The following is a 14772-nucleotide window of genomic DNA, read 5'->3' as shown; positions in this document are numbered from 1 at the left end:
TCAAACTTCAGGGAATGTTTTAACATTTTACTCCTGATCAGGAAGCTCTGCCCCTGTGGTTTCCTCCCTGAGGCTGGAGATCAGACTGGTTGCACCTCTCTAACACCAGGTGGTGCTACATAGATGACTGCTGACATGTTGGATGATGGGCAAAGTTTGGGAATTCTAACTAGGGTTGACCAATTTTATCGATACTGTGATATATATATCGATATTTCGTTTCCCAATACAGTATTGATTTATCACCGTCCCCCTGCTCATCCAAACATTTATCAGCCATCTTCTAACTCTGCTTCACCACCGCAGTCTAACTTCTGAGGGGATCCGTCCTTCTTCCTGTTCTTCGTTAGTTTGACAACCAAAAGCTTCTTCTTCCTCCACCTCGTTCACATCAATAAATACTGTGACAGAGGATGGAATATGGTTTAAATCCTTTGCTAAATATGATGAAAACACTGAAAAACTTTAAGTTTTGTCTCTTAAACATGTCCATTCAGACGTGATGGGTGCGTGCGTTACCCGTCAATGCGAGCGTCTTGATGCAGGCCTCCACCTGTCCTCTGTGCTGCTGCTGCAGCCAGGGGCAGTCCAGCAGTCTGACAGACGACTGCAGCAGCCGCGTCACGATGGTGTGATGCGTCTGACACAAAGAGAAACGACACTCTGAAGCAGCGACAGACCAACCGGAGCTCAACCAACAAACGGCGCCCCGAGGCTCACCTGCAGGGAGGTGCTGTTCTCAGAGAACGGGGAGCTGAAGAAGGCGTTGATGGTGTCGAACACCACGTTGATGATGTACTTCTCCAGGATGGGGTCAGAGAGGCGCTTCTCTCTGTTACTGCAAACCTGCAGAAGGGAAAAGGTCACCGACAGAGGCTGAAACAGAGGCTGAAACTGAGGCTGAAACAGAGGCTGAAACTGAGGCTGAAACTGAGGCTGAAACTGAGGCTGAAACAGAGGCTGAAACTGAGGCTGAAACAGAGGCTGAAACAGAGGCTGAAACTGAGGCTGAAACTGAGGCTGAAACTGAGGCTGAAACAGAGGCTGAAACAGAGGCTGAAACTGAGGCTGAAACTGAGGCTGAAACTGAGGCTGAAACAGAGGCTGAAACTGAGGCTGAAACAGAGGCTGAAACAGAGGCTGAAACTGAGGCTGAAACAGAGGCTGAAACTGAGGCTGAAACAGAGGCTGAAACAGAGGCTGAAACTGAGGCTGAAACAGAGACTGAAACAGAGGCTGAAACTGAGGCTGAAACTGAGGCTGAAACTGAGGCTGAAACTGAGGCTGAAACAGAGACTGAAACAGAGGCTGAAACAGAGGCTGAAACAGAGGCTGAAACTGAGGCTGAAACTGAGGCTGAAACTGAGGCTGAAACTTAGGATGAAACAGAGGCTGAAACTGAGGCTGAAACTGAGGCTGAAACTGAGGCTGAAACTGAGGCTGAAACTGAGGCTGAAACTTAGGATGAAACAGAGGCTGAAACAGAGGCTGAAACTGAGGCTGAAACTGAGGCTGAAACAGAGGCTGAAACAGAGGCTGAAACTGAGGCTGAAACTGAGGATGAAACAGAGGCTGAAACAGAGACTGAAACTGAGGCTGAAACTTAGGATGAAACAGAGGCTGAAACTGAGGCTGAAACAGAGGCTGAAACTGAGGCTGAAACTTAGGATGAAACTTAGGCTGAAAATTAGGCTGAAACAGAGGCTGAAACAGAGGCTGAAACTTAGGATGAAACTTAGGCTGAAACAGAGGCTGAAACAGAGGCTGAAACTGAGGCTGAAACAGAGGCTGAAACAGAGGCTGAAACAGAGGCTGAAACTGAGGCTGAAACAGAGGCTGAAACAGAGGCTGAAACTGAGGCTGAAACTGAGGCTGAAACAGAGGCTGAAACAGAGGCTGAAACTGAGGCTGAAACTGAGGCTGAAACTGAGACTGAAACAGAGGCTGAAACTTAGGATGAAACAGAGGCTGAAACAGAGGCTGAAACTGAGGCTGAAACAGAGGCTGAAACTGAGGCTGAAACAGAGGCTGAAACAGAGGATGAAACAGAGGCTGAAACAGAGGCTGAAACTGAGGCTGAAACAGAGGCTGAAACAGAGGCTGAAACAGAGGCTGAAACTGAGGCTGAAACAGAGGCTGAAACAGAGGCTGAAACTGAGGCTGAAACTGAGGCTGAAACTGAGGCTGAAACAGAGGCTGAAACTGAGGCTGAAACTTAGGATGAAACTGAGGCTGAAACTTAGGATGAAACTGAGGCTGAAACTGAGGCTGAAACAGAGGATGAAACAGAGGCTGAAACTGAGGCTGAAACAGAGGCTGAAACTGAGGCTGAAACTGAGGCTGAAACTGAGGCTGAAACAGAGGCTGAAACTGAGGCTGAAACTGAGGCTGAAACTGAGGCTGAAACAGAGGATGAAACTGAGGCTGAAACTTAGGATGAAACTGAGGCTGAAACTGAGGCTGAAACAGAGGCTGAAACTGAGGCTGAAACAGAGGCTGAAACAGAGGCTGAAACTGAGGCTGAAACTGAGGCTGAAACAGAGGATGAAACAGAGGCTGAAACTGAGGCTGAAACAGAGGCTGAAACAGAGGCTGAAACTGAGGCTGAAACTGAGGCTGAAACAGAGGCTGAAACAGAGGCTGAAACTGAGGCTGAAACAGAGGCTGAAACAGAGGCTGAAACAGAGGCTGAAACAGAGGCTGAAACTGAGGCTGAAACTGAGGCTGAAACAGAGGCTGAAACAGAGGCTGAAACAGAGGATGAAACAGAGGCTGAAACTGAGGCTGAAACTGAGGCTGAAACAGAGGCTGAAACTGAGGCTGAAACAGAGGCTGAAACTTAGGATGAAACTGAGGCTGAAACAGAGGCTGAAACAGAGGCTGAAACTTAGGATGAAACTGAGGCTGAAACAGAGGCTGAAACAGAGGCTGAAACAGAGGCTGAAACTTAGGATGAAACAGAGGCTGAAACTGAGGCTGAAACTGAGGCTGAAACAGAGGCTGAAACTTAGGATGAAACTGAGGCTGAAACAGAGGCTGAAACTGAGGCTGAAACAGAGGCTGAAACAGAGGCTGAAACAGAGGCTGAAACAGAGGCTGAAACTGAGGCTGAAACAGAGGCTGAAACTGAGGCTGAAACTGAGGCTGAAACTTAGGATGAAACAGAGGCTGAAACAGAGGCTGAAACTGAGGCTGAAACAGAGGCTGAAACTTAGGATGAAACTGAGGCTGAAACTGAGGCTGAAACTTAGGATGAAACTGAGGCTGAAACTGAGGCTGAAACTGAGGCTGAAACAGAGGCTGAAACAGAGGATGAAACAGAGGCTGAAACAGAGGCTGAAACTGAGGCTGAAACAGAGGCTGAAACAGAGGCTGAAACTGAGGCTGAAACTGAGGCTGAAACAGAGGCTGAAACAGAGGCTGAAACTGAGGCTGAAACTGAGGCTGAAACAGAGGCTGAAACAGAGGCTGAAACTGAGGCTGAAACTGAGGCTGAAACTGAGGCTGAAACTGAGGCTGAAACAGAGGCTGAAACAGAGGCTGAAACAGAGGCTGAAACTGAGGCTGAAACAGAGGCTGAAACTGAGGCTGAAACAGAGGCTGAAACTGAGGCTGAAACAGAGGCTGAAACAGAGGCTGAAACAGAGGCTGAAACTGAGGCTGAAACAGGCTGAAACTGAGGCTGAAACAGAGGCTGAAACAGAGGCTGAAACAGAGGCTGAAACAGAGGCTGAAACTGAGGCTGAAACAGAGGCTGAAACAGAGGCTGAAACTGAGGCTGAAACAGAGGCTGAAACTGAGGCTGAAACAGAGGCTGAAACTGAGGCTGAAACTGAGGCTGAAACAGAGGCTGAAACTGAGGCTGAAACAGAGGCTGAAACTGAGGCTGAAACAGAGGCTGACACTGAGGCTGAAACAGAGGCTGAAACAGAGGCTGAAACTGAGGCTGAAACTGAGGCTGAAACTGAGGCTGAAACAGAGGCTGAAACAGAGGCTGAAACAGAGGCTGAAACTGAGGCTGAAACAGAGGCTGAAACAGAGGCTGAAACTGAGGCTGAAACAGAGGCTGAAACTGAGGCTGAAACTGAGGCTGAAACTGAGGCTGAAACAGAGGATGAAACAGAGGCTGAAACAGAGGCTGAAACTGAGGCTGAAACTGAGGCTGAAACTGAGGCTGAAACAGAGGATGAAACTTAGGATGAAACAGAGGCTGAAACTGAGGCTGAAACAGAGGCTGAAACTGAGGCTGAAACAGAGGCTGAAACTGAGGCTGAAACTTAGGCTGAAACAGAGGCTGAAACTGAGGCTGAAACAGAGGCTGAAACTGAGGCTGAAACAGAGGCTGAAACAGAGGCTGAAACTGAGGCTGAAACTTAGGCTGAAACTGAGGCTGAAACTGAGGCTGAAACTTAGGATGAAACAGAGGATGAAACTTAGGATGAAACAGAGGCTGAAACTGAGGCTCCAAACGCTAAGGGCCGAGAGGCCGAGCCCTCCCACCAACACTCACACAACTCTGCGGTCTGAGCTCGATTCTGGCTCTGCGTGAGCTGCTTACTCAGCCTTATTTTAAGTTAGAATAATGTGATTAACTGATATGGATCAATATATTCATCTGTTTTTTTATGTTTTCCCTTTAGTTGTAAAGCTAACACACGGCGCTCTCTTGACTTAAAGGGACGAGTCCCCGAAGGTGGCTGCAGTGGAGGCTCAGCTAATTTTTATCAAGGTCCTGTTTAAAATACAGCTTTTATGGCATTTTCAAAATGGCCTCGGTAAGTGCTTTTCAATGCATTTTCCCATTGCATTGTGGGTATTTTCAAACTTCCCCTCACTATCAGTTTAAAGGAGAAAAGCAGATCAGATTTATAACATGAAGCTGTTATAACAGGGCATCCATCTTGAATCTGCCCTCATAAGCAGTCTTAGAACAGAGCAGGCTAACGAGGCGTTGCCCCGGTAACAGAGCAGGCTAACAAGGCGTTGCCCCGGTAACAGGAGCGGCTCGTCTGTGTCACTGACATGTACGCTCACTATGACTTCTTAAAATCGCACTATAATTTTCACTGCACTCGACTGTCTCGAACAAACGGTCGCTGTTCGAAAAGTAAAAGTCGTATCCGAATATTTCTTGAACCGTCAGCGCCCCAAGAGACGGCAGAAGCCAGCGGTGTAATTTTCATTTGGCTACTATGTCTGGCTCGTTTTTTTATGGCAGTTTTAAAATAATTTTCCACCTGAATTTTATGATTTTAGGCCTTTATAATGGAAATGGAGAGGCAATTTGTAAGAAATATGTGTGGCAGAGCTCAATGAGTGTGACTTTGGGTGAAAGATGACAAAAATGCTTACGTTTTGAAGTAAAACTTGTCCAGATCGGGCAGATATTTTGGACATGAGAGACATTTGTTTGTGGAATTGGTTCAGTATCGAAATTAGAATGGGGATCTGAGTGGGAGATGTAGTGCTCCTAAAAGGTAAACTGCCGTTGTGTCAAAGCTGTATAATGTACCAACAAACCCTTTGGTTCAGTTAAAGCCAAGAGTCTCCTGTCACATATAAACTTTGAATGAGGTCTGTGTGATGCTGTATGGCTGAGTTATAAGGCCTCTAAAATTCTCTAAAAGTGCTTTTCAATGCATTTTCTCATCCACATTTTTCCCACTTTTTCCCATTTTGCCGGAATTCCTTTCGACTAATTAGAGCCAAACGTCATAGCACACCGATCCAGGTCGTTGCGCACGCAGCAGTGTGCTTTTTATGCCGGTCGGACCATCGGTGCTAGACTAGTAGCACTGGTCTACGGAAACGGATGAATAAGAGTCTAGCAACAGAGTAATATGTGTGTCTAAATGCCTTCGGCATTGGCACCCATAATAAATGCATCAGCAAAGAAAGCTGTTTCTTGTGTCCATTTGGGCTGAAGATTTTCTAACAATAACCATAAAATATGAGATGTAAGGTTAACTCATTCTAAATGTGATAAAATTAAACTGTTGTGAAGGTGAGAAGGCTGCAGCAGATGTTGATCACATCTGTGTCGGTGCTGCGGGCGGATGAGCTGACGGCGGCGCCGTTACCCGAGCCATGTCCACCGTGAAGTCCTCAAACAAATTCCAGATGTGGTTGGACGTGTAGATTTCCTTCATCTCCACCTCTGTGTCCACATAGCAGTGGTTCACAAAGTTGACGTAGGCGATCTTCACCTGCAAACACACACGTATGAGCCTCACTGCCGCGGCCACCTCACAGTCAAACCCCCCCATGCCGACGGGTCACCTCGGTGATGCAGTCCACATGCGTCACCACTCTGACCACGTCCTCCAGCGGCAGCAGTGACGTGCACTTGATCTCCGTGTAGACGTTCTTCCCCTCGGCGCACGCAGCCAGCAGCTCCACTAGGGAGATGTGGTACCTGCAGAGGAAGCAGTTTTAAAAACAGACTCCATCAAACCAAGATGGAAAACCTTTGATCTATTGTGTCACCATCAGGGGGAAAGAAGGTCATTAATAGGGATGGGAATTGAAAACCAGTTCTTGTTGAGAACCGGTTCCCAGTGTTTCAATTCCTTGGAATCATTTGGCGGTTTTGCAAACGATTCCCTTTTAGATTCCAGTGGGCGCAAATGACGTCACCACGCAGTGTTGCGTGGCGAGTCCAGCGCAGCCAGCAGCCAACAGTAAACATGGCGCCCAAGCGGTACAAACGCTCGAAAGTTTGGTTACACATCCCTAAAAAAAACGACAACAGGGCAACTTGCAAAGTGAATATTTCACCAAAGGGAGGAAATACCACCAACATGCAATAACTATGAATGGATGATTAACGTTGGTGAATCTGAACCCAGCAACGTTAGCATGTCCTCGGCTAACACTGCAGGTAACTAACTAACTAACTAACACTGCCTATCATGTTAGCACCATTTGCCTGATTGTAAAAGCTGCTGTTAGTAACGGTTAAGGTTAAATGAATGCCTTCTCAGGCATTGCATTTAGATGAAATCATGAGAGACAGAGCCTGACTGGCTCAGAGCCAGAGGCTGGTGGTACTACTCCCAGTTCACCTCTACCTCCAGCTTCTCCTTTCACCAGAGCAGGAAGAGTTAAATTACCCAGGCCAGGATAGACCAATGTGGACCTCACCGTTGTTGGGTTTGTGAGGTCACGACTCGTGTTACTTCTAAACTAAACAAAGTTGATGCTAATCGACCGGTTTGTTGTCCTTTTTCTCCAAATGAGAATCGATAAGGGAACCGACAAAGAACCGAATCGCTAAGCAGAATCGAAAATGGAATTGGAATCATAAAAAATCTCATCCATTCCCATCCCTAATCATTACTGCCGTCGTCATCTTTCTGGACGCACGCCAGGCTTACCTGAGCGGGCTGCTCTCGCTGACGCCCTCCCTGCTCTCGGCCATCAGCTGCAGCATGACGTTAAAGGAGCTTTTGTCGTTGTAAAAGACAACCACGTCCTCGCCGGCGTTGGTTAACTGTGAGGGGACACGACAGCGTCAACACAAACGCACCGAGGCGTTTTTCCTACAGGGGCACGCGTGGTCTGGTCCTCACCTCGGTCATGATCATGTCCTGGCACTTCTTCACGTACTTGCCCTCAGCCTTGATGATGGTGTGGAGGAAGTTCAGGTACTGGACGTGGCGGCCGTGCGTGGCCAGGCAGTGGATGAAGTGATGCAGGACGCTCTCCGAGATCTCGCTGCACAGCTGGTAGTTGTTACTGAAGATGTGCTGCACCGTCTCCGCCTCCAGCAGCTGGAAGTGAGCAGGAAAACCTTATTGGAAAGCATGGCTTATAGTTCCACTGATATGCTGATGATACTCAGCAATAACTATCTATGAAACCAACGAGTTGGTTAGAATACAATCATATCCTCAAGACATAAAGGATAAAAGAGGATGATATTATTTGAAACATGTGATACTAAGTTGTCCATGAAACACTAAGACTATTAAAGTTCTGTCCCATATGTCCCATATCTTTCACCTTCATAATATTGCCAAAATTGGGAACATCCTGTCTCAGACTGATGCAGACAAACTGCTCCATACATTTGTTTCTTCAAGATTGGACTGGGCGGGGGATTGGATTGAGAAGTTTCAGTTCAATCTGTTGGTTTCCTGAGCTAAGCTACTTATTTCTTCGTTGCCTTTATATGAATTGGACTAATTTGGACTCATGCATTTTGTCTCATCAGCTTAATTTCGTATGTTCTTACGGTTCAATTTTTGAATTTCAGGCTGCAACATATTCTAGAAAACAACAGATTGCTGTCCCATATGGTCTAGCGGCTAGGATTCCTGGTTTTCACCCAGGCGGCCCGGGTTCAACTCCCGGTATGGGAATAGTTATTTGACTAAATGGTTGTTTGGAAGAAATGGAAGCTGTGTGCTCCATGTCCTCAGAATGCAGACTGTCCTCAGCGACCAGTCCAACAGCCAATCTCTGTGATGGTATGGGGTTTCATCAGTGCTCTTGGCAAAGTGATGGAAGCATTGTTTTCCTATAGTTACTCTAGATGGCATATCTTTGGCTTCTAGTACTACATTGAGGAAAGTTGGAGTTATTTTTGACCAGAATCTGTCCTTTGACTCACATATAAAACAGGTTTCTAGGACTGCCTTCTTTCACCTTCGTAATATTGCCAAAATTGGGAACATCCTGTCTCAGACTGATGCAGAAAAACTGCTCCATACATTTGTGACCAAGATTGGACTGGGCGGGGGATTGGATTGAGAAGTTTCAGTTCAATCTGTTGGTTTCCTGAGCTAAGCTACTTATTTCTACGTTGCCTTTATATGAATTGGACTAATTTGGTCTCATACATTTAGTCTCATCAGCTTAATTTCGTTTGTTCTTACGGTTCAATTTTTGAATTTCAGGCTGCAACATATTCTTGAAAACACTAGATTTCTGTCCCATATGGTCTAGCGGCTAGGATTCCTGGTTTTCACCCAGGTGGCCTGGGTTCAACTCCCGGTATGGGAATAGTTATTTGACTAAATGGTTGTTTGGAAGAAATGGAAGCTGTGTGCTCCATGTCCTCAGAATCAGAGGTGTCAAGTAACGAAGTACAAATACTTTGTTACTGTACTTAAGTACACTTTTTAGGTATCTGTACTTTACTCCATTACTTATTTTTCTGCCTACTTCTTACTTCTACTCATTACATTTTCACACAAGTATCTGTACTTTCTATTCCTTACATTTTCAAAACAAACAGCCTCGTTACTCTTGGCTTCAGTTTTTTTTTTTTTTTTTTTTTTTAACTCTTGGCTTCAGTTTAATGTTTATGTATTTCACGTCATGTGCGCCATTCACACCTAGTGAGAACGAGTGTAATTGGATGAATCATATAACGCAAACACTCATTGGTTAGGCTATTCGTCAAATTAAATCGTCATTCGTCAGGAGCGAGCAGGTGTTCTACAACTAACTGCAAACGCGAAGCTGCCACGCAAAATGTCCGATTCAGAAAAAGATTCAGAAAAAGATGGCGAAATGTCTGAAAGGTCGGACACAGGCGAGAGCGTATCGGGAGATGGAGACGGAGACCAAAAAGACCTTCCTCATCCTTGGCCCTATCCTTTTTCAAAATAGTCAGGTGCAAAAATGACTCAATGTAATGTGCAATGTAAACTCTGCACACCCAAGACCCACATAATTTTGGCGTTCAAGAACTCTCCCTCCAATTTGAAAAAACATGTAGAGGTAAAAGATAAGCTTATTCTTTGTTACCACCGAACTGTGAACCGATAATTGATATATTTTGCTGCAGCTTGGCTAGCATAGGAACATGCCAAGACATGACCGGTTAGCAGCTAACAATTGTCAAAGGTGTTAGCCTTGCCTCTGATGTTTTCGGAATAACAACTGGCATAGTTATATATTTTTTCAGGCAGTAAGGCTTTTTTTTGTTTTTTTGATGGGACTGAGTTCCAATAAAGTTTGAGAAAGAACATGCTCCTTGAGTGACTTTGTCTTTCACAGTAATGGTTTTATGATTGTTGTCTTGGGCCACATGTAGAACTAATCAGTTTTCAAATTAAGCTTGCAATTCATATAGTGGCATCTACCTTTTTGAGTGTGGGTTTTTAAAAAAAAAAATATTTAAAGGTTACTTTATACTTTTATACTTTAAGTAGGTTTTGGAGCACATACTTTTTCACTTTTACTTAAGTAAAAAAGTCAAGTTGATACTTCAACTTTTATCAAAGTGTTTTTAAACTGCAGTATCTATACTTCTACTTAAGTAACAAATGTGTGTACTTTTGACACCACTGCTCAGAATGTCCTCAGCGACCAGTCCAACAGCCAATCTCTGTGATGGTATGGGGTTTCATCAGTGCTCTTGGCAAAGTGATGGAAGCGTTGTCTTCCTATATAGTTACTCTAGAAGGCATATCTTTGGCTTCTAGTACTACATTGAGGAAAGTTGGAGTTATTTTTGACCAGGATCTGTCCTTTGACTCACATATAAAACAGGTTTCTGGGACTGCCTTCTTTCACCTTCGTAATAATTCCAAAATTTGGAACATCCTGTCTCAGACTGATGCAGAAAAACTGCTCCATACATTTGTGACTTCAAGATTGGACTGGGCGGGGGATTAGATTGAGAAGTTTAAGTTCAATCTGTTGGTTTCCTGAGCTAAGCTACTTATTTCTACGTTGCCTTTATATGAATTGGACTAATTTGGTCTCATACATTTAGTCTCATCAGCTTAATTTCGTTTGTTCTTACGCTTCAGTTTTTGAATTTCAGGCTGCAACATATTCTAGAAAACAACAGATTTCTGTCCCATATGGTCTAGCGGCTAGGATTCCTGGTTTTCACCCAGGCGGCCTGGGTTCAACTCCCGGTATGGGAATAGTTATTTGACTAAATGGTTGTTTGGAAGAAATGGAAGCTGTGTGCTCTATGTCCTCAGAATGCAGACTGTCCTCAGTGACCTGTCCAACAGCTAATCTCTGTGATGGTATGGGGTTTCATCAGTGCTCTTGGCAAAGTGATGGAAGCATTGTCTTCCTATATTTACTCTAGATGGCATATCTTTGGCTTCTAGAACTACATTGAGGAAAGTTGGAGTTATTTTTGACCAGGATCTGTTCTTTGACTCAAATATAAAACAGGTTTCTGGGACTGCCTTCTTTCACCTTCGTAATATTGCCAAAATTTGGAACATCCTGTCTCAGACTGATGCAGAAAAACTGCTCCATACATTTGTGACTTCAAGATTGGACTGGGCGGGGGATTGGATTGAGAAGTTTAAGTTCAATCTGTTGGTTTCTTGAGCTAAGCTACTTATTTCTGCGTTGCCTTTATATGAATTGGACTAATTTGGTCTAATATATTTTGTCTCATCAGCTTAATTTCATTTGTTGTTACGGTTCAATTTTTGAATTTCAGGCTGCAACATATTCTAGAAAACAACAGATTGCTGTCCCATATGGTCTAGCGGCTAGGATTCCTGGTTTTCACCCAGGCGGCCCGGGTTCAACTCCCGGTATGGGAATATATATTTGACTAAATGGTTTTGTTGGAAGAAATGGAAGCTGTGTGCTCCATGTCCTCAGAATGCAGACTGTCCTCAGCGACCAGTCCAACAGCCAATCTCTGTGATGGTATGGGGTTTCATCAGTGCTCTTGGCAAAGTGATGGAAGCATTGTTTTCCTATTGTTACTCTAGATGGCATATCTTTGGCTTCTAGTAATACATTGAGGAAAGTTGGAGTTATTTTTGACCAGGATCAGTCCTTTGACTCACATATAAAACAGGTTTCTAGGACTTCCTTCTGTCACCTTCGTAATATTGCCAAAATTGGGAACATCCTCTCAGACTGATGCAGAAAAACTGCTCCATACATTTGTGACCAAGATTGGACTGGGCGGGGGATTGGATTGGGGAGAAGTTTCAGTTCAATCTGTTGGTTTCCTGAGCTAAGCTACTTATTTCTACGTTGCCTTTATATGAATTGGACGAATTTGGACTCATACATTTTGTCTCATCAGCTTAATTTTGTTTGTTCTTACAGATTAATTTTTTAATTTCAGGCTGCAACATATTCTAGAAAACAACAGATTGCTGTCCCATATGGTCTAGCGGCTAGGATTCCTGGTTTTCACCCAGGCGGCCCGGGTTCAACTCCCGGTATGGGAATAGTTATTTGACTAAATGGTTTTGTTGGAAGAAATGGAAGCTGTGTGCTCCATGTCCTCAGAATGCAGACTGTCCTCAGCGACCAGTCCAACAGCCAATCTCTGTGATGGTATGGGGTTTCATCAGTGCTCTTGGCAAAGTGATGGAAACATTGTCTTCCTATTGTTACTCTAGATGGCATATCTTTGGCTTCTAGTACTACATTGAGGAAAGTTGGAGTTATTTTTGACCAGGATCTGTCCTTTGACTCACATATAAAACAGGTTTCTAGGACTTCCTTCTGTCACCTTCGTAATATTGCCAAAATTGGGAACATCCTGTCTCAGACTGATGCAGAAAAACTGCTCCATACATTTGTGACCAAGATTGGACTGGGCGGGGGATTGGATTGAGAAGTTTAAGTTCAATATGTTGGTTTCTTGAGCTAAGCTACTTATTTCTGCGTTGCCTTTATATGAATTGGACTAATTTGGTCTAATACATTTTGTCTCATCAGCTTAATTTCATTTGTTGTTACGGTTCAATTTTTGAATTTCAGGCTGCAACATATTCTAGAAAACGATAGATTGCTGTCCCATATGGTCTAGCGGCTAGGATTCCTGGTTTTCACCCAGGCGGCCCGGGTTCAACTCCTGGTATTGGAATAGTTAATTGACTAAATGGTTTTGTTGGAATAAATGGAAGCTGTGTGCTCCATGTTCTCAGAATGCAGACTGTCCTCAGTGACCAGTCCAACAGCCAATCTCTGTGATGGTATGGGGTTTCATCAGTGCTCTAAGCAAAGTGATGGAAGCATTGTTTTCCTATAGTTATTCTAGATGGCATATCTTTGGCTTCTAGTAATACATTGAGGAAAGTTGGAGTTATTTTTGACCAGGATCAGTCCTTTGACTCACATATAAAACAGGTTTCTAGGACTGCCTTCTTTCACCTTCGTAATATTGCCAAAATTGGGAACATCCTGTCTCAGACTGATGCAGAAAAACTGCTCCATACATTTGTGACCAAGATTGGACTGGGCGGGGGATTGGATTGAGAAGTTTCAGTTCAATCTGTTGGTTTCCTGAGCTAAGCTACTTATTTCTACGTTGCCTTTATATGAATTGGACGAATTTGGACTCATACATTTTGTCTCATCAGCTTAATTTTGTTTGTTCTTACAGATTAATTTTTGAATTTCAGGCTGCAACATATTCTAGAAAACACTAGATTTCTGTCCCATATGGTCTAGCGGCTAGGATTCCTGGTTTTCACCCAGGTGACCCGGGTTCAACTCCCGGTATGGGAATAGTTATTTGACTAAATGGTTGTTTGGAAGAAATGGAAGCTGTGTGCTCCATGTCCTCAGAATGCAGACTGTCCTCAGCGACCAGTCCAACAGCCAATCTCTGTGATGGTATGGGGTTTCATCAGTGCTCTTGGCAAAGTGATGGAAGAGTTGTTTTCCTATAGTTACTCTAGAAGGCATATCTTTGGCTTCTAGTACTACATTGAGGAAAGTTGGAGTTATTTTTGACCAGGATCTGTCCTTTGACTCACATATAAAACAGGTTTCTAGGACTGCCTTCTTTCACCTTCGTAATATTGCCAAAATTGGGAACATCCTGTCTCAGACTGATGCAGAAAAACTGCTCCATACATTTGTGACTTCAAGATTGGACTGGGCGGGGGATTGGATTGAGAAGTTTCAGTTCAATCTGTTGGTTTCCTGAGCTAAGCTACTTATTTCTGCGTTGCCTTTATATAAATTGGACTAATTTGGTTTAATACATTTTGTCTCATCAGCTTAATTTCGTTTGTTCTTATTGTTCAATTTTTGAATTTCAGGCTGCAACATATTCTAGAAAACACTAGATTTCTGTCCCATATGGTCTAGCGGCTAGGATTCCTGGTTTTCACCCAGGCGGCCCGGGTTCAACTCCCGGTATGGGAATAGTTATTTGACTAAATGGTTGGTTGGAAGAAATGGAAGCTGTGTGCTCCATGTCCTCAGAATGCAGACTGTCCTCAGTGACCAGTCCAACAGCCAATCTCTGTGATGGTATGGGGTTTCATCAGTGCTCTTGGCAAAGTTATCGTAGTGTTGTTTTCCTATAGTTACTTTAGATGGCATATCTTTTACTTCTAGTACTACATTGAGGAAAGTTGGAGTTATTTTTGACCAGGATCTGTTCTTTGAATCAAGTATAAAACAGGTTTCTAGGACTGCCTTCTTTCACCTTCGTAATATTGCCAAAATTGGGAACATCCTGTCTCAGACTGATGCAGAAAAACTGCTCCATAATTTGTGACCAAGATTGGAGTGGGCGGGAGATTAGATTGAGAAGTTTAAGTTCAATCTGTTGGTTTCCTGAGCTAAGCTACTTATTTCTACGTTGCCTTTATATGAATTGGACTAATTTGGTCTGATACATTTAGTCTCATCAGCTTAATTTTGTTTGTTCTTACAGATTAATTTTTTAATTTCAGGCTGCAACATATTCTAGAAAACAACAGATTGCTGTCCCATATGGTCTAGCGGCTAGGATTCCTGGTTTTCACCCAGGCGGCCCGGGTTCAACTCCCGGTATGGGAATAGTTATTTGACTAAATGGTT

At 44.0% G+C, this 14772-nt stretch overlaps 1 protein-coding gene and 8 non-coding genes across 12 annotated transcripts in view; 8 read left to right on the top strand and 1 right to left on the bottom strand.

Moving 5' to 3' along the window:
• The window catches only part of itpr3 (inositol 1,4,5-trisphosphate receptor, type 3), a 153395-nt gene that overhangs the window by 29949 nt on the left and 108674 nt on the right, over positions 1-14772 (bottom strand). For all 4 annotated transcript variants that reach the window (XM_075475918.1, XM_075475919.1, XM_075475920.1 and 1 more), the window contains 6 exons: positions 7572-7772; positions 7377-7492; positions 6280-6415; positions 6081-6206; positions 721-846; positions 520-640 (listed from right to left, as the gene is read on the bottom strand). In XM_075475918.1, coding sequence (XP_075332033.1) covers positions 520-640; positions 721-846; positions 6081-6206; positions 6280-6415; positions 7377-7492; positions 7572-7772 — 826 coding nt within the window. The remainder of the gene's footprint in view (positions 1-519; positions 641-720; positions 847-6080; positions 6207-6279; positions 6416-7376; positions 7493-7571; positions 7773-14772) is intronic.
• trnae-uuc (transfer RNA glutamic acid (anticodon UUC)) lies at positions 8292-8363 on the top strand. The gene has a single exon. It is a non-coding gene; the product is annotated as a tRNA-Glu (tRNA).
• On the top strand, positions 8935-9006 carry trnae-uuc (transfer RNA glutamic acid (anticodon UUC)). The gene has a single exon. It is a non-coding gene; the product is annotated as a tRNA-Glu (tRNA).
• trnae-uuc (transfer RNA glutamic acid (anticodon UUC)) lies at positions 10815-10886 on the top strand. Its single transcript has one exon. It is a non-coding gene; the product is annotated as a tRNA-Glu (tRNA).
• trnae-uuc (transfer RNA glutamic acid (anticodon UUC)) lies at positions 11460-11531 on the top strand. Its single transcript has one exon. It is a non-coding gene; the product is annotated as a tRNA-Glu (tRNA).
• On the top strand, positions 12105-12176 carry trnae-uuc (transfer RNA glutamic acid (anticodon UUC)). The gene has a single exon. It is a non-coding gene; the product is annotated as a tRNA-Glu (tRNA).
• trnae-uuc (transfer RNA glutamic acid (anticodon UUC)) lies at positions 13393-13464 on the top strand. Its single transcript has one exon. It is a non-coding gene; the product is annotated as a tRNA-Glu (tRNA).
• trnae-uuc (transfer RNA glutamic acid (anticodon UUC)) lies at positions 14038-14109 on the top strand. Its single transcript has one exon. It is a non-coding gene; the product is annotated as a tRNA-Glu (tRNA).
• trnae-uuc (transfer RNA glutamic acid (anticodon UUC)) lies at positions 14680-14751 on the top strand. Its single transcript has one exon. It is a non-coding gene; the product is annotated as a tRNA-Glu (tRNA).

Source organism: Odontesthes bonariensis, chromosome 10 (genome assembly GCF_027942865.1).
Source record: "Odontesthes bonariensis isolate fOdoBon6 chromosome 10, fOdoBon6.hap1, whole genome shotgun sequence".
NCBI lineage: Eukaryota > Metazoa > Chordata > Actinopteri > Atheriniformes > Atherinopsidae > Odontesthes > Odontesthes bonariensis.
This window is presented reverse-complemented; position numbering and strand designations above follow the sequence as displayed.